Source organism: Cygnus atratus, chromosome 1 (assembly GCF_013377495.2).
Source record: "Cygnus atratus isolate AKBS03 ecotype Queensland, Australia chromosome 1, CAtr_DNAZoo_HiC_assembly, whole genome shotgun sequence".
Classification (NCBI taxonomy): Eukaryota; Metazoa; Chordata; class Aves; order Anseriformes; family Anatidae; genus Cygnus; species Cygnus atratus.
Window position 1 is genome coordinate 45,662,039 of NC_066362.1, and position 25,050 is coordinate 45,687,088.

General features: G+C 38.8%; 1 protein-coding gene across 3 annotated transcripts in view; it reads left to right on the top strand.

The window, feature by feature from the left end:
* The first annotated feature begins 3,033 nt into the window (after positions 1 to 3,033).
* BLTP3B (bridge-like lipid transfer protein family member 3B) overlaps positions 3,034 to 25,050 on the top strand; it is a 56,822-nt gene continuing 34,805 nt past the window's right edge. Inside the window, exons 1-4 of one of the 3 annotated variants that reach the window (XM_035551740.2) lie at positions 3,034 to 3,255; positions 20,276 to 20,438; positions 21,484 to 21,522; positions 24,567 to 24,658. In XM_035551740.2, coding sequence (XP_035407633.1) covers positions 3,212 to 3,255; positions 20,276 to 20,438; positions 21,484 to 21,522; positions 24,567 to 24,658 — 338 coding nt within the window. In that variant the 5' untranslated portion in view covers positions 3,034 to 3,211. Of the gene's footprint in view, positions 3,256 to 10,553; positions 10,672 to 18,694; positions 18,772 to 20,275; positions 20,439 to 21,483; positions 21,523 to 24,566; positions 24,659 to 25,050 lie in introns of those variants that run through there. The other 2 variants (XM_035551741.2, XM_035551742.2) reach the window with 2 other exon arrangements.

Sequence of the window (25,050 nt, forward strand, 5' to 3'; positions counted from 1 at the left end):
TCAGAATGGTCAAACAGTGCCAACTGTGAATTTGCAGGTTGTTTAAAGCATCCGGAAGTCATCCCTGAGGAATACGTTATTGCATTCTTTGATCCTGACGCCAGAAGTGCATCCTGGACTTGGCATCCATAAACTGAACACAGTGCGCCTTTCTTTGCCTAGCTGATGGTGAAAGATGAGCAGCCTGATGGGAAATGCTGTACGGCCTTGGGTTCTAGGGTCTTCTATTGAAGGGAAGGAATTCACAGATAGGCTGTAGAAACTATCTGTGGTAAATATGAGCCAAAGATCTTCTTTGAGATCATTTTACTATCCCGGACACACCCATTAGTGGGGTTCTTTGTTGGTGCCATGAGGGCCAACTGCTCTTTGAAGGAGGAAAGCCAGGAGCTGAGGTAGATTCTGCAGCCACGAGGGCAGGGCCTTCCCAGCCCAGGTCTGTCCCACCACCCCTAGCCAGGGAGCAGGGCAGGCAGGGCAGGGCTGCGGGGGTCAGCCCAGAGCCCAGGTCATCAGGCAGGTTTCTGGTGATGAAGCAGGCCTGAGGCCAAGCACAGAAGTCAATTCTCAGGTCAGTTCTCAGGAGCAGATCTGGTGGGGTCAGCCAGGGACAGACAAAGCCCAAGGTTCATCAGGCAGGTCTGTTGTGACCAGGCAGATCTAAGGTCAAGAAGGAAAATCAATGGGTCAGGTTCCAGATCAGCAGGACCCATAGCAATACATGCACAGATCTGCCACTACAGCCTCCCTTTCCTTTCTCCTCCTGTGACTGTTGTTTCTTGTTGTATGTGGGTTCAACATGATAAATCAAGAGCAAAGAGCCTTGCTTGCTATATGAAGAAATCCTACATAGCAATGTTAAGGGCAAAGTAGTCAGGAAGACTAAACCAGTCTTTCCTACTTGTGGTTGTATTAAGGTGACAGCTGATGAGACTCTCACAAGGTTCTTCATAAATGATTGCTTTCCTCCATTCAGAGCAGATCTTTGGGATGTTGTTTTAAGCATCATTTTCACGTAGCAGTGGTCTAATTAGCATGAGCATTTTACCAGAAATTCATCTGCTTGAAAACATGGGACTGTGATCTGAAGAATCAGACCACAGTCTAATTAATATAGTCTGGGGATATCCTGATAGTAATTTGTGTCAGGATCTAAAAAGTACCAGATATTCTGCTCCGAGCAAGAGGGGTTGATCTATGGATTTTCCTCCAGTCGATGTGCTCCAGGAAACTGGGGAGAAAGTGAAGTCATGACTCAGATCAACCCTGCTAGGCAGGAATATTTCTGTTTTCAGTTTCAATCAGCCTGTCCTCTGGACTTACCCTTTTCTACCAGAGCTATGTGAGCAGAACACTTGAAAGAGAACACACAGCATGGGTCCTGCTTACCTTGTCCCATATATTTTCTTCCTTGGTGGGAAACTAATCTATCACGATAAACAACATTTCTCCAAGAATTCCAAGATATTGGGTATTTTTTTTCTAGTTGAAGAAAATAGATCTTAAAACATAAATAAAGGTGTTAGCAGCTCATTTCCACTTTATAAATCTCTTTAAAGAATATAATGAGGTCAATATTACACACTGACTGATTTTTAAATGCCTAGAAAAATCAATTGAAAATGTTAATTTCCTGACCTATTTTTTCATCTGTTACTGCTTCATATATCTGACTTGAAGGTCCTTGGGGTTTTGGTTCATTGCGTGTAAATTATTAATCTGTTATGTATATGAGATGCAAAGAAAGTAGTGTCTGATGTCTTTCCTCTCCAGCCCTAGATTATATTCTAGAGCCAGCAAATAGCCTTCAGAAAGAGGTCACACCTGAAAAACATGTCCGTTTTAGCTATTTATTTTATTATTTTATTTTATTTTATTTTATTTCTGATTAAAAAATATTATTTAGAGCACCTGGTTACCCACCACTGAAATTCTCAAGTTGCATTTTCTAAAATGAGGGAGCCCCAGAGAAGATGGTTAATAGAACAAAACTATTACTGGTCATTTAATTTTTAACTTGGTTAGAAATTTTGCCACAGCATGAGAAGCTATCCTCATACAATTATCATAAGGCTTTATACTTGCCATGATTACCCTGAGAAATACAAGCACCTGGAGAAGAACCTGATTTTAAAAGTCTAGGGGTTTGAGTAAGCGCCAAGAAACCGAGTTTAGGGGAAATATGACGTGTACATGCACATGAATTCATTCCCATAGCATTTTATGTTAGTAAGTGTTTCTTGCATTGTCCCTTTTGGGCGGCGCGGAGCAGCAGTAGCCATCCTGGATCATGGCTGGGCTGGGGAGAGACCCAGGAGCAGGGGCTGTTCCTGGACAACTTCCTATGGAAGAAGAGTTGACAGCATCAAATTTATTGCTGCCGGGGATGTTGGTTTGCTTGGCACAGCATTTTGGCCCGATTTTGGGGATCCCGGATGGAACAAATTTTAGGAATGTTTTTTGTAGCTGTAAACAAGCATTGCTTGTAAAGAGAGGTATAAAAAGGATAAATGTCTCACTTGGCTCATGAAACTGAACAAAGGAGCTAGAGTAATGGAATTTATCTGGAAAACTAAGAGGAACTCCAGATTTTGCTTCCGTGAACGACCTCTTGGATGGATCTGTCACAGCTCTGACACTTGGGGAGCACGCGATGTGCAGGTATTACGCCAGCTATTAGCGCACATAGGCAAATGAGCATTTCATCTGGAGGAATCTTTGCTGCCGCATATTAGAACCGTTTGTGGTACACATTACACCTTTCAGCCGCCCTTCACGACAGATTTCTCACCCAGATACCGACCAGTGTCGGTGGCTGGGGGCTGGGGGCACGGGGGGGAGGCGGGAGGCAAGCTCCGCGGGGCAGCCGAGGGCACGGAGGGAGAGCGAAGGACAGACACCGGGACCGCGGGGGGACACCAGAGGCAGCGGGCGGCCTCTCGAGAGGTCGTCAGGCTCCGGGGGGAGGCGGTGCCCCCCTCCCGCCCCGCCTCGGGCCCGCCTCTCCCTGTGCGGGGCGGCGGTGCCACCGCCCCCCGTCACTAGGCGATGGTGCAGCCAAGATGGCGGCGGGCGCCGAGTGAGGGGGAGCGGCGGCAGCGGCTGCGCGCCCCGCGGTCTGCCCGAGTGGCTCGGGCTGGGGCGGGCGGAGGGATGAGGCGCGGCCCTGCTGCCGGCCGGTCGTCGTGAGGGGCGCGGGCAGGCGGACGCCATGGCGGGCATCATCAAGAAGCAGATCCTGAAGCATCTCTCCAGGTCAGCGCCCTTGCCCGGGGTGGGCTGAGGCGTGCGGGGGGGATCGGCGGCGGGCGAGAGGCCCCGAAGCCCGGTCAGGCGTGGGGCGAAGAGGAGCCGGGCATCGTTTGGCCGGCGGAGGGGAGACCCGGAGCCGCCTCCCGGGGGCTTGGAGGGGGGCGAGGCGGCTCGCCAGGGCTCGTCCCGCCGTGACAGCCGTGGGCACGGCCACTGGCCCCTCGCCCGGCGGCGGAGGGGGGACACCGAGCGAGTCCCCGCCCGCCGCGCCGTGCCCGGGGGGGCGCTGAGGGACGACCCCCGGCGGCCGTGGGGGGCGCCCGGGGAGCGGGGAGGAGCCGGGGGGCGCAGGGGTGCGGGGTCCCTGCGGATCCTGCGGCCGCCCCCGAGCTGTGGGAGCGCCAGGTGGGGCCGGGTGGCCAAGGAGGCTGGCGGTGGCGCTGCCGGAGGGATGAGCCAACTTGGGCGTCTTGTGGGGAACTTAACTGCACCCGGCGTGGGCAGCAGGAGGAAAAATTGTCACACTGGAACGTTTTGGGGGCTGTCAGGGTCCTGTGCGGGAAAGTCGTGGAAACTATGCAAACACACAAACTGCACAACAATTCCCAAAAGCCACAACTAAATTTCTTCCGTTTGTAAAGAAAGACAAAAGCCTAGTAGGTACCTCATCTGTCACGATACTGCAGCACTGTTGTTCTTCAGGATTTACTTTTATAAATTCAATATTGCTTGAAAAGTTGGCCCATACTACTTTGCTTTTTTTTTCTTTAATGTTTCATTCTGTTTTTTTATGGTTTTTCAAAGCTTTTTATCTTACTGTTAATTAACAGAGAAAACCAAATAAAATGCCAGATTGCCGTTTGACAATTGTGCCAACGGTGCACAGGGAAGGCACGATTCCCATTCCCAACCCGTCGCTGTCCGTCCCTTAAAGATGATGTATCAAACAACAGTGAAGTAATTTTTCTCCTCCACCCTGTCTGTGAGCTTTTGTAGCTGGGAATGCTGATGCAGAAGTCTTGTTTTCGCAAGACGGTAACTGAGAACTGCGAGAATGGGAATGCTGGACGAAGATGTCATCTGCCTTGAGTGAGCCTGCCCGTCAGCAGTGTGCAGGAAATCACTGAGCTGTATCACTGATACGGTTCACTTCCTATAGCACCGTTTAGCAAGCTGCATCAGAAGGGAAGTGAACTGGTCTCAATGCTACAGGTTAAAGTAAAACACGTGTCTAGTAACTGAGCACGAGTAACGTGAGCTGGCTCTTGTCTGGTTTGTGAAATAAATAGCTTTCAAAAACCAGTGTTAAGTACTTTTTGATGTTGATAAATCTGTATGTTTTCTTGTGGGATGTGATGACGCTTATTCAACAAGACTACCTTAATTGATTGCTGCAAGTTTTGGCATTTTTGAAAAGCTTATGGGATATGTCTAACGATCTGAGGTTTGCAGTTTAAAGCTGAGGCTCACGATCATTGAGGCTACACCAACATTAATATAGTGAAATACAGACCTTATTATTAAGGCCCTTATTATGGGTGTTCTTAAGCACATGATCAGATAATCTTTTCTCCCTGCAGAACTGGTACTTCAGTGATTGCAGAACTTGGTTACACCAGAGAACAAATTCAGGTGGCTCTTTAAATTTCAAGGATTTTTTTTTCCCCAACAAAAGTCACAACATCGTTCTTTATTTCAGGTTTTCCTTTCTTATTAGATTTTATAAGACTGGGGTTAACGTAGGCTTCACACATTGTTTTGTGTCAGTCTGGAGCCAAAGGTATAAGGAAGTTCCTGTAATAGAGAGGGTGCCAAAAGACACTTTCACTTCAGATTCTATTACTATATTGGTTCCTGTTCTGCAATTCTCATAGTTCCTCAGAACTGATGCCTTTTTGTCATCTTCACCAAGGGAAGTATTACTGTCAGGATTGAAACGTGCTGGAAAAAGTCCACGTATAATAAAGGAAAAGTTGAAGGAATTATCCAGTTATCTTGATTTATTTTCATCTTTGTTTCCTCTCTTTGTATTCCATTTTTGGTGATTAGATTTCTCTTTGAACAAAGCCAAATGTAATTTGTACTTCACAGAACAAATAGAAGACATAATCTTTTACCTTCAGTTACAGTTCTCTGTGCTTTCCTTTTTTCTTTTTTGTTCACAAATCACAGAATGGTTGAGGTTGGCAGGGCCCTCTGGATGGCATATTGCCCAGGCCTTCCTCCCCGAATCCCACCCCCCTGGATATTGATTTAGCAATATTTTCTATAGAGATTGCTGCAATATCTGTCACCACATCCATTAGCAAATTTCAGCTTTCTTACAGCCATCTGGATATTGCGTATGCAAAATTAAAAGCGTAATTTGTGTCATTCAGTTATTGTAGCTTCCATTAATTCAGTTTTACGGTGCTTTTAGATGGACTGATGGACACTGGGGGTGTGAAGCAGCCTTATGCTATGTTTGTTATCTAGGGGAAACTCTTATAGATATGAATCTTTAAGGTCTGAAAACAAGAAGAAGAGGGAGATCCAAACTGGATTCTGAAAACGTTTTGATATCTAAATGGCTTTTTAGATTGTAAAATATTTTTCTTAATACTGTATTGCAGCTTAGAAACAATGGAGATACACAGAGTTTTGTAACAAATCTGAACCTTCTTTCAGGGTCTGCTGATGGGTTTTCAGTTTTCTTACAGTCTTTTAGAAATTTCTTGAAGTATTAGCTCAGTCCACTCCCTTCAATGCGCATTGCTTTTCTCCAAGGCTGCAGAAGAAAATGTGGAGAAGGAAGGAAGAGGGAACACAGTTACATTTTTCTGTTATTTGGATTATATGGTGCTTGATACAGCATTTGAAACTAAGCATGGTTTACTAAGCTGAAGAGATGAGTTTGTTGTTTGAAAGCTAGATACCTTGAATTTTTGTCAGCTGCTTATTGTAGTAGGATCATTTTTTTTTGGCGAACATGCATGGTGGAGTACCTTTGTTTCATAACATTACCTGCCCTACAATGAATCAAGTATATCTGAATAATGGTGATACCCTTCACAAAGGTGGAAATGAAACATGGTGGCTAGGAGTTTAGTATCGCTTACTCGTCTTGTCAGGCTTTTCCTCTGAATGAAATGAACTGAAACACACATTGAATCTTAACGTGTGCCATTATGTCTTTTCATGGGCGAGAGATTTCTTGCTGAAGAGCAGCTTTTCTTGCAAGATTTTCTGTGGACTGCTTTGCTGTGATAAGCAGATACCTTCCAGTTTTGCATCTTTTTCCTTTGTTAGACTTTGTGGACGAGTGTTTAAAGCAGCAGTTTTAAAGATTGCCAGCAGGACTCTAGATTTCACTATACATGATCCCGATAGTGTGCCTGTTGTACTACCTGTAGTTAGAAAGGTGTCATCATCACTATCAGGGTTTGACTCTTGAGTTGTTCAGATCCAAAATACTATCAGGGTTCAGGAGTTGCTGACACAGGCTTGTATAAGACTTTTTTTTTTTTTTTGTCTTTTAATATAATTGACTAAAATTTCCTTTCTAGCTAACCTGTGGTCTAACAGGGAGCCCTCTATGTGTCTTCAAGATCCATGCCTTTTTATAAAAAAAAAAGTTTTATTTAAGTGTAAGTCTGAGAAGCATGAAGGAAAGCTTCCAAACTTGCCTCTGCATTAATTCATCCCCACTGACTGTGATATTCTTCATCTTAATTGCATATTAACTCTGAAGTTTACCAATGATAGCGCATACTTCAACTTGAAAAAGAGAATCACATTTTTTGTTTTAGTCATACGTATTTGCTATTTTTACACATGTGCACACAAAGAAAAATCTTAAGTGGCTTAAAAACGTTTGGTGTGGCAGAAATCCAGGTCACTTTCTGTTCATGCCAGTATCTGTGGTTCTGGGTGAACTTGCTTTAGCTCACCTGCAGCAGTAGATGCAAAAACACTAAGATTTCAGTAGAAGAAAATCGCAGTGTGTTTCACGATAACATTATTATCCATCATGTAGTTGGAAGATCATCCTAAAATGCCTAGGAAGATTAATTCTACAAAGAGTAATGTAAGGATTGCATGGATCCAAGGGATCGGTTGATCTCACTGTGAGCAGCGGTATCACATCACCTGGTACGGCGTCACCGATATCAGTCCCGGCTAATATTTGACCTGTACGTCACTCTGCTCGGTACCTGTGAGATACACCTCTTTGGCGGGGCACGTTGCCATCCCAAGAGATTGGGGTTATTTCTCTTTGAACCTGCTAGTGTAGCAGGGTTACGTACTTGGCCAGAAAGGACTATTTTCTTCTTGTAATTACCTGTAGTTGTTTGGATGACCTTTGAAACTTCCAACTTCAACTAGTAGCATAAGAAGCAAGGGGTGTTTGCTTCTTTTCACCCTACTGAATATCCTACTTCTGTCTTACTGCAGTTTTGTGAAAGTTACCCCATTTTTTAGCCAGCCAAAGAACACAGAGCGTGTACTTTCCCTAGAATAAGCGCAAAACAGGTTCTTTCTCTGCTTACACTGAAGTATTTACAGGATGTTTTCTACATGACTGACTTTATTGGCTTATGTGGTATATGGAAGGACTTCAAAGCACAATGTAAGTGGGTGGAACAATCTACATTGTTCTGAATAAGTCTATATTTAATCTGAATGCGTACAGAAAGTGTTATCTGTTTATTACAAACATCGTGCTGCTGAACCTAGTGAAAGAATTGAGTCTGAAAAAAAATGGAACAGGCAGTAAAGCAAAACTGCTTGGGGTGGCAGAAGAAAACAGAGAAAGATACAAAAAGTATTGAATTTCAAACATAAAGGAACCGAAAAAATACAGCACAATGTAAAATTTCATTATGATTCTAAGTGGAAACTTCATGCCAACGATTTTGCCTGTGTGAACGTGTTGGTAGTATTCTGATAAGCATAAAAGAATCAATGAATGTGTTTTTTTCAATCAAAAAAAAAAAAAACCCTTTTCACTTCTATTTTTATTAGTAGCTTCACAATCGTATTGCATTTTAAGCTTTTGTAGCAGAATGTCATCTAAAAAGCCAAACTGAAATTGCTGTGGTGCTTTGTTTGAATTTATAAAGTTTATTTTGGAGATAAACCGGCTATAATCTATTTGCTAGTAGAGTTCTTAATCAGTACATTTGTTAATATTAAGATATAAATTATTAATTCTTGTGTGTCCCCATTCATAAAAATCTCTTGAGACTTCAGGAGCATTTGGGTTAATAAAATAAACTCACTGAATTTTATTTCTAACTTTCAGTTTGTTTTATATCATTTTTGCAAAGGTATTATAAATCTGGATGCTGATTTTGCAGACATTTGTACCATTAAAGTTCTGCTGAAGTTTTGTTTGTCAGACAAGTCTTGTGTATACACATTAAAAATTAATGCATTTACAGAATCGCCATGAATTAATCAGTAGCATTTTAGTTGCATAGTATGTGATCATTTCCTTTGAAGCAATTCTCACAATAGGTTGACAGGGAAATAAGTTTCCAGAATTAAAATGATGTAGAAGATTACTTCATGTACAAGCAGCTGATATACACGAGTGCAAAGCATTCTTAGGAAGAAGGGTATTTAAATAATGTCTGGGGAATAAAATTATGTTTAAACAAGTATACAGTGGGGAAGAATCAAAACAAAACGCATAGTGATTTTTTTTTTTTTTTTTGAAATTTGGTATTTCTCCTGAAGTCTTAGTGTTTTTTATATCAAAGAGGTATAAAACTATGTACAAAACTTTGAGTAGAAGGCACTTGTTAAAGGGTATTTGGTTTTAATTCCAGTTTTCTTGTACAAACAGACTGGGCAAAGGATATCAGGTGATTTCTGATGAAAAACTAACAGAATTAGGAAGGCTCACACAAAGTAATTTGTTTCATGATTTATTTTTTTTTTCAAATCAAGAGAATAATTGCTAACAACTAATTATGTGACAAATACCTACCTAATTTTTGGCAGGTTGCTGGGGAACCAAGGTTTCTTAAACAGTAGGTCCTACAGTTCTTCTGTACACCTCTGAGGAGCTGACGCTAACCAAAGTTTGGATCTCTTCATTCCATCAGCTTTTCCTTAGAAGAATCAGGAGAGGAATGTAACAAGTACAAGAGCTCCAGCTCAGGCTGTGGCTTTCCATCCTTCCAGGCTTCCTAGCATGGATCTAGGAGCCTTGCTCCTAGATGTGTGAGGCAGGACCCCAGCGCAAATCTTGTGGCAGCTCTGCCATGCAACTACCGTACAGCTTGAGAACACCAGAGCTTTTGTTTTCTCAGACTGGCTTCTTCATCTGACTCCCGAGGAAGCAACCTTGGGACCCACAGTTTTCATGTCGTAGTCGCTCCCATTGCTTGGGGATCTGGAGACTGTAGAAAAATTCTCATTCATAACTACTATTATTAACTACATATCTGTAATTCAGTTCTGTAATAAATCTCATAAACATCATTCAGATATCCTAACAAATAGCCTATGAAGGGCTAGGATTGTACTGTCCCTGCAGTAATAGAGTGTAAGTATTAGTTATATTTAGTCTGAGGCATCTTTTCAAAGTGAAGACAGTTAACAAAGAATTTCTTTTCTTCTACTGCCATTTGATTTGCTAAGTTAAATATTCTATTTTTTTTTTTTTAATTTTGTGAGGCTTAATGTACTACAGTTTCAAACCCTGTGAAATCAGAAAGTGCTGGTCCTCGTCGCACTGCCACAAGTACAGAATGAAACCCAGCAAGTCCTGCTCCCTTATCTCTGTAGAGTCATGTTTCTGTAGGGTGACTTTTAAACAGGTGTAGTGGAGATGCTGAATGGGAACAAATAACGTGGGCTGAGAAATCTCAGGCAAAACAAAACTGAAAAGTTGTCTCCCATGTCAAAATACACTAACAGCCTCTTGTGTGCTGCAGCTCCAGGATAGCTGCCTTCTCACATTCCAAATATACTTACTGAGTGTCTCTGAAACCGCTTGGCTGTATTATATGGATCCTTTTCCCCATGATTGAATTTTTCTACATAAGCTGTTCATTTAAACACAGCTGCAGTGTCTTAGTATGAGACAGTAAGGGATATTCTCATGGGAATGTAGCACTTTATACAGCTCTATTTCCTTTTCAGCTATAGAATGTCTTAATGTATAGCAAACTGTTGTGACTGCGGTTCTCTTTAGCTAAAAATCTCTTACATTATTGTATCACTCCTTTTTCCCCTTTGAACTTGCTCCCTTGTGTGTCCCCTGTGTCCCGTTCCCTGCAGCGATCCCTGCTGGCTCTGGTGGAGATTGGTTTGCTGTGAATATCCTTACTACCAAAATGAGCACCAGGCGCTTCTCAGAAACCGTGGCAACTGACCACTTGCTTTCACCAGGAATAGGGGCCTTTTGTCTGAATACCTTGCCCTCAGGTAACTTCCCCTCTCCCACCTTTGTAGATTAAATGTAAGAGGTGGTATGTATTTGTACAGATTTGGGACTGAAATGAATTCTATAAAATGTCAATTGGGTTTTCTCTCTTTTGTTTTTGGAACTTATAATTCTGCAAAAAGTAATTGTTTGCTATGCAGGTATGTTTGAAAACAAGAAAGTCCTAAACTAAATTTACAAAACTGATTTGGGAAGTACACCAGCAATCCCCTTATAAACATATATTTATGTATAATTTCTAAGTGTAATCTTTTAGACATATCTCCATATCTATAGGCTACTTGACATTTGCTGTTTATTGCTTTCACCTACTTAATTCCTTTGTGTAACTTAATCTTTTTTTTCTCTCTATCAATAGATATTTGGAGGATCAGTCAGCTTTTATCCTGGTTTATGTAAGAGAATAGCTGATTTTTTTAAAAATTAAAATAGGCCTTGTAGTTTGTCATATTGAAAAATCTTTTTTTTGTTGTAAAATCTGATTGCTTAGCATTAATAAGATATCTGCTAATGTTACGTAAATAAATGGTGCAGTTTCCAGAAGGCAGATGGTGTCGTGCTTTTATGCCGCACTCTTGTTTCTTGGTTTAAATTTATAAAATTATTTTGTGTCAAGTGCCTTTTCTGTGCATTAGTTACAGAATGTCATATTTTGACTGGAATGGAACAGTTACCAAGTATCAACAGATTCTCAATGTGATGTGTTACTTTTGCTGCCTGCAATATGGAAATAGCATGTACCTTCCCAGATGTGTCTTAGCATATTAAGGATTTTGTTTTCTTGTACTCAACATACACGTTAAGGTCTGTCATGTATAAGATTGTCAAGTTTTAAACAAATTTTTTTGGGTTTGGTGGTATTGACCATTTGTACGCATGATTAACGATGCATGAAAAAGCTCATGGAATAGACAAGCTGATATTGGTCTGTTTGAGGTTTTATCATAAATGAACGATTGAGCAATATTTTACTTACAAGGTGATTAGCATTCATGCAATGAAAGCTCCTCATCTCTGTGCAATGCTTGGCTATTTCTGAGCAGATTTGCTGCATGACATGTAATTAGATAATAGCTATTGATGACAGCAGCTGTTTCGGTTCTATCTGTACCCAAAGAACAACCAAGACCTTCCTTTACAAATAGAAGGGAAATAATTTCCTGTATGTATTACTACAGAACTAATTAGGGGGAGATTTATATACTGTTAAGAGAGTTGGTGGGAATGTCAGTATTTGGGAAAGCGTTGACTTAGAAATGGGACTTAGAGCGCCCTTGAGTGTATTAAGTTGTCTTTAGGAAGGCAGCTGAGTAGAAGTCCATGCTGAAGCCTGTCTGTGTAGTGATGAAATAGAAGCGGTTATTTGGAAGGCATCAGAAAACTGAATGTAATATTCAGGCACCCGCCCCCTAGGATGGGAGAGATAAGGGGGATGGCGCGACAGGTTGTGGAAGCATGGGCTGGGTGCTGAGTCAGGATTCCAGTTAGTGATCTGCCTGGTCAGGGGTGGGGAAAGAAGATCTGTCTTTAGACTATGACAAATCAGAAGGCCTGATAAGAGCTGTTCAGGTGTTCCAGGTCGTGTTTCTTAGCCTGAAAAGTCCTGCCTGAAGCTGTAGGGTCACAGGTGGTGGTGTGGTCACATCTGGTGTTTTTTTTTTTTTTTTTTTTTTTACAGTTGAGTGCAGTAGGTCCAGGCAGGGTGTGCAAACGGGAATGCCCTCTAAAAGGGCATTGGGGTAAAGTTGTTAGACTCTTCTCTTGTAGAAATTGTTGTCAGTGGGTGGAAAAAGGTGCCAGTCTGCTACTATAGACAGACAATGGTAGGTGTTCTTGAGAAATTTGCAGGTTGGTGCAGCTGCTGCAGTTGGTATTGCCATTTACGAGTCTCCTGTGATTACCTATATGAGAATATAGGGAACGGCAGCCCTTGCAGTGTATTTACTGTTAGGGGCTTCTTGGCAGAAAAGCACATGGTATTTGAGAATCCACACAAGACACAACCTTGCCGATACAGATGACTTCTGGACAAAGGCTGGAGGATAGCCTCTGAGACCACCAAAATTATGCCCATTGTAGGCTTGCCTGTTGGTTACCTGCTAATAGTGGTGGTGAGTTTTTTACAGTGTTATGGCAATTCTTTTTGTGGTGCAGGTTGGGAGAGTCATTGTTTTTGGTAGGGTTTTAGTCCAGAAATATTAAAATTTATCCTCACAAGTTTTTATTTTCAGCCTAATGTACTGTGGACATTCTTCAGTAAAGAACTTGAAGTGTTTATGCAAGTGTGTCTGGTCAATTGTACTGTGGTGATGGCATAAAAGGTATTACCCCTCCCTACAAATCTTACCATGACTGCCTGATCATTATCATTATTATTATTATTTTTAATTCTACTAAGCTTTTGATTTTGGTACTGTGTTCTGTCCTGGTGGTCCATGGTCATTAAAATGTTCTGTAATGAGTGTTTCCCTTTATTGGTTTTAAAGGCATTCTCTTTTGGCTTGGTATGTCTTTTTTGTTCTTATATTGATAAATGAGTACCCAATTAACTTTCTGTGCAGTGTTCATTACTTCATCATTATTTTTTCTGTTTATCCTATCTGTTTTTAAATTGGCTTTAATATTTTCAGAAATGAATGTTTTATCCAAAATGAGGGCATGCCATCATATTTTATGGTGAAATTTAGTGCTACTTCCTATTCATACTTTTTATATAGTAGTACTTGAGCCTTATATGTCAGGCAGTTTTTCATCATTTTCTCTTATCTTCCAATTTTATTTTCTTAAAACAAAACAAAAACAAATAAACAAAAAACCCTTTCATTTACAATTCATGGAAATTACTGGGTTTTATCTTCAAACATCTAGTATCTTGCATCATCAATGAGTCAGCTGTTGTTGCAAAGCTGTTTGTTGATCTATTGAGTTCTTCAGAAGGTCAATTTTCTGAGGACTTGATGAATGTGACTTTAATGTTACCTGTCAGCTATCACACATTTTAACTCATTCTCTGGAGCTAAAATTCATTTACTCTAAATCTTACATAAACCATAGTTAATGATTTCATTCTGGGTGAAATACTGCTGTGATGCACTGCATTAAAAATAGAACATCGCTAGGACAGCCAGAATTCACTCAAAGGTTTCTGTTACTCACAATCTACTACCTTTTCCACTACCTTTATATTTCTACTTATCCTTTGGGCTTATTACATGGTGCTCTTGTAGTCTCCTGACCAATTTCTACTAACCTTAAGCCACTTAATGTATACTTAATTTCTGTACCAGCTTTTGTGACATCTTGATTGCAGGTTTTTTTTTCTTTTTTCTTTTTTTTTTAAGTACAAAGAAAAGATAAAGTTGCTTGATTCTGATCTTGTTGCATGGACAGCTTCCACAGAAGCGTGTTGTTTGTATTCAGTACAGGTCAAGCACTTTGCATCTGTGAAGTTTGTTGTCTTTAGATGACACTTTTGCCTCAATGGCAGCTAAATCTTTTTGATGCTGTATAACTGTTTTCATTCTCTTATCCTTTCTCCTTCTTGTCATACATGGGTCAAGAAGGGACAGTTACTAAGAACTCTTCTGAAGGTCATTGTGCTTATTATGGGTATGTAGAGTTGTTTTTTTTTAATCTAGGGAGTCTGTCTTTTCTCATCTAGGACTTGCTACCATGTAAATCTAAGCATCCTGGTACTTTGGACTTAACTAATGATACGCTGTCATGAGGAGAAGTACTGCAATGCTCCTGAACTTAGTGTCTGCAGGTGATGTTTTGTTCCTGAGAGACTTTGGTATTTATTGCTTCTGGTTACAGTAGATAAATACGAGAGAAAATTATTATGTCGCCTGCAGCAGGTTATTTTCTGTTTTCTGGGACACTTTTTTTTTTTTTTGTGACTTAGTGAAAGCCCTTAGGAGGGCTTTAAAGGTTTTTCAGATCAGAGCAGTTAATGAAAATCAACTTTGATCTGCAGTATTATAAATGAGATACACATGCAAATATGCAAGGAAGTCATTCATAACAGTAAATGCTGTGGATGCTGTGGTGATCTTTTTTTTTTTTTCTTTTTACAGATTTTACAGAGTTAGTTCTTTTCAGTTTAAATGCTAAATCTTAAAATTTAAAGTGGTACAGTGAGCAGAATAATGGTAGACCTCCTTTCTACCAAGAGTCATGGAAACCTTTATCTTCCACTGAACTACAATTTAAAAAAAGACTGTGTTTCTTGCTTCAGAAATTACATTGAATTTCTTAGTGATCTAATAACTTGGTTCGGCCAGGTGGAACAGGAAGAAAGTAATCTTCCTGGTGAGTTCTTACTGTTTTATTATTGATACAGTTGCCAGTTCTTGTTAGGACATGCTGCCCTTTTTCTGAGCCTGTTGTTTTGAACCATGTATCTTCTAAAGGATTTCTGGTTCATAGTAAGGACATAAGCAAGACATGTGGCTCATATTAACATTCAATAGTCTGTCATGATCAGGGCATATATGTAGGATCAAATCACTGGGGGAATTTTATTTAGAAGGCAGGGGGGACATATGGTAGAGTCAGGTGGAACAGATTATCTATTCAGTAGATGAGCAAAACATCTGAGTGTCCCATGTCCAAATGAGATTCAGACTTCCATAATTTCTCTATTAAATCTAGAGGTCGGAGTTTCTGTTCATTGAACGTGACAAGGCATCTCTCCAAACCTTTGTGGAGTACTGCTCTGAACTTCACGTAATCTGTGGGCTCGATTCTACAAAACATGAGCTAATCCTTTCAGAACAGATTCTTCCCCCGTCCACTCCGCTGTATTTTTTCCTAGTTTCATTTTTTGGCCATCTTTCCTGTTTGCAACGTGGAGATCCCATTCAGAACTCCAAGCCTTTCTTGTCCAAGCAAAACTTCAGAATATAAATATTTTGGGCAAGGAAAAAATCATCTCTGTATGGGTTTTTAGTTCTTTTACTGAGACCTCTAGATTACTATTCATTGTGCTCCTGACTACTGTACATACGTTTATTTAGTACCGTGCTGTTATTCTGTGACCTTTTATGCTTTTCATTGAACTCCTAATCAATAGTCTGTAAAAAGAAGATTGAACTGTCTGTCTAACAGCACAATTATATTAATTGTGTGTGTGACACAGCTCAGGGGAGTTGTGTCAAGTTGCTTGTGGTATTAACTCTGTATTTCAGGGTTCTTGCATTTAAAGTGTCAGATATTTTATGGCATTAATCTATCACCTTATAGAATTGAATATTAAACTGGATTGAAATTCATGCTATTAGATGTAGTAATTCAAACTTCAGATTGTATGTTCTGAGAAGGGAAGGATAGTTTGTTAAATTGAAACTAAATCAATGAAAACATTTTTGCTAAGAATAGCTCGTGGTATTAACAAGCCAACTATGTATTGTCTCATTAATAATGAATGTCTTACTAACTCAGCAAAACAATGTGATAAAAAACCTTGTTGAACTCAACCATGTACATTATTATATTTCTGTTCCTCTTGCCCTTTCCTTTTGCTTTCCTCTGTTCTCCTTGATTCATTTCTTGCACCAAGCAGTGGTCACCAACACTGTCTGTTCCCTCAAAAAGGAAGCTCATGAGATGTTATGCAGAGACATGGCCCAGTTGTCAAGGCCTCTGCTCCCAGTTTGAGCCAGTTTTTAAGGAGTAACTAAGTTGTTCTAAGGAATGTATGCTAGGGTGAAAAACAAAAGACAGGATGGGGGAAGCTGTTTGCATGGGCTGAGTCAGAGAGAAGGGTGTGTGCATGTCGTGAAGTTGGTGACGCTGCTAGTTCCAGGAAATTACATGAAAAGCTCAGAGAATTTTAAAATGTTTTTCTGTCTAACATGTTCACAATGTCAAACATTATCAAATATTTCTGATGAATGCTTATTCAGGATAACAAGATTCTGTTCTAACTTTCTGGTACGTACTTCTCGATTTTATAAAAAAATTGTATAGTAAATATGGTAGCCTAATAAGTTCTCAAAGTTTAAGCAATTTCAGCATTCCAGGTTGTAGTGCTAAGAGAGATAGTCATTATTTAGATGTAGAGGTAATTTGCCAGCCTAAAAATCCATGCTGTGGTGTTCTTAAACCTTGACAGTAAATATTTGAAAACATCTCCAAGGCATTGTTAACACCAGAGTTTTAAAAATATTATTAACATTAAATTGAAAAATAACATTAAAATTTAATAGTATTAAAACATTGTTTCAGATTTTATCTGATTTTATCTATTTTATTTAACAATATTGTCAGTGGTGGGTTTTGCCCACTCATAGCAAGTTCACTGGAACCTGTACTAGAAATGCATCAACGTGTCCATGGCTCACCTTCTGGGCGTGTCCTGGTTTGATACATGGTGGGATCCTAGAACAAAGCCATTTGGAGAGTTGTAGTTACCCTAAGAGGGTTTTGTTGTTGTTGTTGTTGTTGATTTTGTTTGTTTTGTTTTTAATGCAAAATGCTGTTCTTTTTGTTGTTTGGCCCTTTTTTAATTTTATCCATGAAGTTTCAAATTCTTCTAAATTTGAACTGGTATGATCACATTGTGTTTTGCAGGGTTAGCTGCTCAAATATGCCAGCTTGTAATTTTGAATTATTTATTTATAAATTAGAAAATACCATATGAAATTAAACTTTCCTGTTATTTGAAGTAGTGTATGAAATAGTGCTAAAGTGCTAAACAATCATAAGTATATTCTGTGGAACAATTAAGTTTAGAAGGAGCAGGGAATTATTAGAGAAACGTAAAGTATTGGCATCCTCTGTGGAAAACTGGCTCTGGGCAGAGCAGATGTGGTTGTCATATGTTATGAAGTTACTATGGATTTTGGGGAGGTGCCACTGTCTCACCAGCATCCGCTCATCAGTGACATTCCAGCTGGGGAAGTGGAATGAAGAAATCATCTGTTAGAGGTGCCTAAACCTGAAATACCTTCTCACAACCTTCCTACTAAAGTTCCTTTCTCTGACCTTTGAAATGAAAGGTGTAGACTTCCAGGTGGATATCCTCTTGTGTTGGTTGGTGCTAGATGAAGCAGCCCACAGAGCTTTCTCCATTTCACTGGTTGCAAAGAAAGGTGAAAAATTGAAAGCAGCACTCAGAAGAATTATTTAAAAAAAAAGAAAAAAAAAAAAGCTATGCTGAAAGGGAGGAAAAATGACACTGCTTGCTGATATTGCCTTCCCTGTCCTTCTGCTCCCTGTTGGTAGGATACAGCTCTTATTTTGTCCAAGGGTGTTGGAAGTAACTTAAGATTAGCTTTACTGTCTCTATTCTCATCCTTGATGGTATTTTGGTGTCTTTCTCACTGTGAAATTTGGAAACGTGTTCCTGTAGATCCTCTGGGTTTTACTGTGATTTGTCTGCAGTACAAAGACAAAGCTGGTGGTTACATCTGTCTGCCTTTGAGTTGAGTGCTGTTTCTTGTGTGCCATAGCTATAGAGTTCCTACAAAGAGCATCAGAGTCTCAGTAAGCCATGTGTGTATGTGATGATAGAATATTTTGCGTTTGCTGTATAAATGTGACTTAAAAATCACAAACTGGTGTTATTTTAAAGGTGATTATCATCTAGTAAGTAGAGAGAGATACTGTGATATGACTGAAAATGTTCAATGGCTGTTTATTTTAGGAATTTCAATTAAGAAGTTGGATGAGACTTGTCAGTATGATTTCTGATACACGAGACGTTATATTTTGCAGTTATTGACAGGGTGGTTTACTGAGGCAGGATATTCAGCTCTTCACTTTATTCCTTCTTGGTAAGAGGAACAAAGAAGGGTAACTGGAAAACTACGTGAGGAATAGAGGGCTTAAATAATTTTAATGTTTCTAAATGGAGCATTTAGAAGTACTAGTTGTCAAGGAAAATATATTTGTCAGTAGTCTGATCTTAATATATTTTTTAATACTGTAATTATTAAAATATATTATTCTTGAATCAAAGCTCATTTCTTCTGGTTAATTTTTTTTTTTTAAGCCAACAGAAACAACTGCAGCTGTTCTCTCATAAGCAGCACGTCCAGTATTTTTTTGCAAATACATCCTGGATAACTACAGACTTGGTACAGTTTTAAAAATAAAAATAATTGAACTTTAAGTTCTGAACAAGCTTCTGTGCTCCCTCCACCCCCAGATGTTTTGGTCTTTGAGAGTTCTTCTTTATGCTTAAACTGACAGGGAGATGAAATTCTGTAGATTTATGATGTCTGTCTGAATGTCTGTAGAACTGGTAAATATGGGCATTTTGGTTTTGTCAGGCTAGGTAAATGCATTTCCAAAGCTTACCATGATAAGAAAGCAATGAAACAGTTGGGCTAAGAAAATGGTAGCCAGTTTTCAAGCCACAGTTGGAAACTGTTAGGAGGAAAAGATTGCCAGCCTTCTTCACCTTCTTCTACCATCTCCCCGAGTGTCTTACTTAATAGGGACTTTGTACAGAAACCAGTCTGAATGGAAAGGGAACTTCTGGGTCGCACCAGAACCGCCATTTTGGACAGAGCAACTCTTTTGCGCTCTGCCTGGAAAATACCAGCATGGGCGGATTTCAGTGGGAAATGTCTCAAAGTGTAACGCAAGCAGCAGTATTTTCTTCTATCTAATCTTGTAAAATTAGACCCACTCATGAGCAGAAACAGATTTCCATGGCTGTATGTGGGTGCGGTTAAATACAGCCAGTCTTTAGCTTGTGGTAGGTATAATGCTATGGTTGTTGACTTGAGGGCAGAGCACTCATGATTTTGTCGTGTTCTCTCACAAGGATGTCAACCATTTGACACAGTTACATCGACTGCTCTATTGTATAAGCAAATCATAGCACCTTTTAAGTATAGTGACATATATTGCATGTCTTCTCTATTAAGTAGCTACAGTTTTTTAGCCTTTGCATATCAGACTATTTTTTCAAGCTTCCAGCCAGTATATTATATTCACCATACTGCTGTGTGCCTGTTTATGTAAATGTATTTCTTTGTTAAATTCTGACTAAAACAATGTTATAAATGAAACTTTGCAAGATATAGTGTGTGTGTATATATATACACGCACATACAGTATATATATATATATATATATATACACATACAGTACCTATATATATATATGTATATATATATATAAATATAGGTACTGTTTAAAAGTACCTTTTTGTTACCTGTCCTGAGTTAAATTATCAGCCATTTCTGCATGCTCCAGGAATTACGGTATATGTTACAGAGGTTTTGATTTTTTTTTTTCTTTTGAAAAAATAGAGTGAAATGGGTTCAATTCTACTTTCTATAATTTGAAATAAGTAGTTACGTATTTTGAATTAAATGTCTGTTATTCTGGGTGATGAACAAGTAGGGAAATACCTCATAGTGTATTTAATTGTCTATGTATTTAGTGAGACAAAGCAAACATGAAATTTCATGGTACTAATTCTTTTCAGGGTGAAATTGTACCTAAGATAATTTCCATCTCCCCTGCCTACTGTGCCAGACCGTTCCTTTAAGTTAAATTGTCTGCTGCATGCAGGACAGCTCCGATTTGCTGTACGTGCATTTACTTAAGTTGCATGTTTGTTCTTAGGTTCACCAAAAATCTGTCGCCTGACAAGATCAACCTGAGCACGTTAAAGGGGGAAGGTCAGCTGACCAATTTAGAGTTGGATCAAGAGGTGCTTCAGAACATGCTGGATCTTCCAACATGGCTTGCTATAAACAAAGTCTTTTGCAATAAGGCATCCATTAGGGTGAGTGTTTTATTATGCTGAAGTGGCAATTAACCATATCTTTTTTTTTTTCCCCCTTTCTGTCTCTGCAAACTTTTGAGCAACATTGTATTAACAGAAAATTGGGGTGAATACTTGATAAAATTTTAGAGAAAGATGAAGCTGTTACCAGCAATAATTTCTCACTATTTTTTTTTCTCTTATGATGGCATGAAATACATAAAGAAATGGTGAAAATAAACAGTGATTTTAATTTTTTTTTCTTTGTATGGCATGTATTCTTGCATGTTCAGAAATAGAAGTAGAGGTATAAGCTTATATTTGCCCATGATATAATTGGTATCTTTTAATGATTCACTATGTTCTTTCTTATGTTTTATTTCTTCTATTTCACCCTCTTGTTTTTTTTACTGTTTTCCCTCTTGTTCCTTTCCAATCTCCAAAAATATCTTTTGGAGGGATTCTATCTCTGTGGGAGATGTGAAAACGCTCTAAATCTAGCCAACTTCACTTTTTTGATCCTGGTGGCTGTGAAGAATTGAAGCAATGTATCTCCTCTCCTAGATTATCCTTGTATTTAGAGTAAGAAATGAAGCTATGGGTTGTTTTGACAGAAGTTATCTGGTCAAATTTTAGCAGTTCCTCAGTCTCTTCTTTCTTTACTTAATACTTTAGTTCTTAATACTTTGTTACAGACAAGCAATTATTTATAGGCCAAGAGAGCAAATGTGGATTTTTATTTCCTTTTAAAGGTAAGAATGTGGAAGGCAGTGTTGCCTTTGCGGATGTTTGACAACTCAGTATTAAAGAGACAGGTTCTGTTTTGCTCTTCTGTGTTTTCCTTTCAGAGCTCAGTAGATTTTGAAGTTTATTTCTTAACACCTGAAAGAGATGTGTGCATAAGTTTCTTATACAGTACTTTCAGATAAACTTTGTAACTTGAAAGTAATGTTCTTTTGAGTCCAGGAGTTATAATTTGTATACCTAAACCACATCCTAAGCAAGTGCTTTATTTTGCTGTATCTTTAATATTTACTTTGTCTTAGGATAATGTTTTCCATTGCAGATACCATGGACAAAATTGAAAACACATCCCATCTCTTTGGTGAGTCCTGAGATCAAGTCCTAAATATAGACTGTGTAGCAGAATTTATCTCAAATATTTATATTGTTCTCTCAAATTAATTCTAGAAATAGTTGAAACATTAATGGACAGTTACGAAGTGTCCTCTGGGTAGCAGCAGGTCAAGATACCATAATGTTTTTGTTAGTTTACTGTTGTAATTATTTAATCTTTTTTTCTTTGGGCATTGTCATAATGTTTGGCTGTTAGCTGATTTCTGTCAAGATCCTCAGGCGTTACGTTTTAACTCAAGTTCATCTGAAGGGTAGTTATTTGTTCAAGTAGTACTTTTACAAGTTCCTACCTATCTTTTAGAGCTATCTTTTTCTGAGGACTTTTCTGTTCTGTATCTGCAGTCTATCCAGTGGTCCCAGTTACGGCAGGTTTGGTACAGACAACATTCACAGGATTTCTATAACACCCTAGGATACAGCTTGGATATAAATAGGATGTAAAAGATGTATGTAAGACTCAAAACCAATTAGAATGGATTCTATTTCTTGCACTTCTTTTATTTTTCTCTTTAACGAGTTTACTGAGAAACGTGGTAACACCAGAAGTAATTTGCTTGATGGTGGTTAAACTTTCTTAATTGGGCTTGCCTAGGAATGAACAGGCCTTTAACTGTTGTGTTTCCCAGACACACGGTGACTTTTTAAATGTGCTTCTGATTCCTTAGCTCTGAATCAGACTTGGAAAAAAAGATGTTGTTTCAAATACTTGATGGATTTGCTAGTGACCTAGTTGTAATGTACTAATGCCTGTGCCGCTTTTCCCTGACACACAGAGATTAAAGGATGGTAATGCTGAAGTGGGATGGTTCAACCTCTTGCCTGTAAGATGCAATTGCCAAATTAGGAAAGCAGTTTAAGCCATGGTATTCTTAAGGATTACGTACTTTGACCTACAGTAACAAGGCCAGTTTGCTTTGCTTGCTGTGAACTTACTTTAGTAATCTTTGAGGTTAAGGTGATTTTCAAGGTCAACTTTGTTATATAAACTTTTTCTTGAACAAATGTGTTAAATGAAAACTGACATCAAAAGATAACTGTTCAATGGTAGATTGTACAACAGTCTTTCTGACTTCTCAAGGAAGACAAATGTAAAGGCCTAAGTGTCCAACTTCAGCCCTTTATTACATCTGAATTTCCACTATTTCGGTTGGGATATCTTTATCACTGAAACTTTGATTACGTTTTAATTAACATTCCCTAGTTGGCATCCTTTTTTGCATAGCTTAGGAGGTAGCTAGAACCCAGTTGTCTAGCCAAAAGTACTTTCTTGGAACTGAGTCATCCTTTGTAAAACTCCATCTGTTAACATAGTGGCAAATATTAAATTTCCTTCGCTCTTCATCAATCTCTCCTCCTGTTTCTATGTGATGAGCAGTAAAATTTTGAAGATTGCTTTGTAGACCTGTGGATGCTATGCAGCAGTTTTTCCTCTAACAAAGTACAAATAGATTCCAGTGAGGAAACAACAGACAGATGTCTACATCCAGGTGTTCGTAATTAACTCTGATTTATATTACATAGAATTCTGTATTCAGTGCCCTACTGTTTGCATGAATCGTGTAACAAAGGAGAATGTTCCAAAGGTCTTAATTTAACCTCAAAAGAACGGTCAAACATTCCAAAATGGTAGGATAACTAGAATAAACCTTTGCTTCTCCTGTCCCTCCCCAGACTAAGGGATTAGATTCCCCCCCCCCCCCCCCCCCCCCCCCCCCCAATGTTTTGCAAAGCAAGTCATTAACTGAGACAGCAGTATTCACAGTATGGTGAAGTATAAGAAAATACGGAGTAGGAAGCTAATGAGTTTCTAGGTAGTAGCCAGGGATCACGGATAAGATCTATGATCTTATCACTTTATGGACAAGAGTAGCATAGTTTGTGGATCAAGTGAATTGTGGTGATCAGCATGATAATAAAGTACAGTAGGTAGGGCAGGTTGACCTGTGAAAAAATCTAATTTGAGGACAAAGCTTTTTGGTGTGTTTCGTCTGACTGGCGAAGGGAGTAAATGGAGGAATTCAGAAGAGGTGGTATGAACTCAGAGCTAGACAGGGACATAATATTAGCTGTTGAGTTTCTAATGAGCATGAAATGGGACAAGATTGCAGAACTATAAGCCTTAAATCAAGAGCCTTCCCAGTTTATATCAAAATTTAGGTCACAAACATTGCACTGTGAATAAGCTAGGAGATTAATGGATTTATTCAGTTGCTAGAAATAAAGTTTTGCTTTTGGTATATTCACATCTTTTTCTTCATCCCTGTTATTATGCATTATGTGTAATTTGTGTTATAGCTCTGCTATTTAAATAAAGCCTTCAATTAAAACAGGATTTGGGTCTCATTCCCTTAATTCCCAGCTTCTTTTTTAAGGATCCCACTTCAAGTACCAAAAATACAATAACAGCATACAATTATACTAGAATATGGTGTGTTGCAAATTATACTAGAATGCATCTTTCTATAAAATACTTCTGCTAGATTAGCCAAGAGTCATATAATGAATTTTTATGTACGGATTCTGTTTTAAAGATTCAGCGCTAAACTTCCACTACTATTATGAATTTTAGTGGACTAGGTTCAAATAGTTTCCATTAACATTTTTTTGAACTGTGTTAAATATTTCTTTGAAAGAACAACCATATAGGAAGAAAACCCAGATGAGTATGCATTAAATCAATTTTTTTTTAAATGCCCTTTTCAAAATGCTATTTTTCAAAGTATATACGATGGGTAAATAATGACAAAGAATCAAGAATTCTACAATCCAATATTTAACCGGGGCAGTGTGTTAGAATTCTCAAAATATGAAAACCTTTATAAACAAATTTAAAAAATAAAAGTAATTCTGGTACTTTACAAAAGTTTATGTGAAAATGCCATGGTCCGGAATGTCTTACGTATATTTAGAAAAAAAATTTCAGTGATTTCTTTCTTTCTTTCTTTCTTCATACATCAGCCTTTTACTTTCTTACCTCTTATGTCTCCAACTTTTTTTCTGTTGTTTTTCAAGTCCTTGGATAAAGTTGTAATGGAAATGAGCACATGTGAAGAACCACGAGCCCCTAATGGACCCTCTCCTATAGCAACTGCGTCAGGACAGAGGTCAGCAATGATCCTTTCTTGTACTTGATCTAAAAAAAGTTTAATTTTCTCTTTTTGAATTAGTGTAGAACACTTAGATGCACTGCATATTTCCTGTAGTATATAGTGTTGCAGCTCTAAAATATTATTACTTCTGGACAGAGTTACATATGTATGCTGATAGAGCTGTTTAGTTTCAGACCTGTGTCTGGAAAAAACATCTAAACCGTATATGGAACTTGCTAGAAATGTTTCATTTAAGTATAACTACTCCATTAAAAATATACTCATTTGATTTGTCTTTAATTTTCAAAATTTTAAATATCTTGCCTTTCAACTTATTTGGAAAATATTTATAATGGTGTGCGAGTGTGTGTTTTGTATAATGAATGTTATTAAGATTTGTTAGTGTG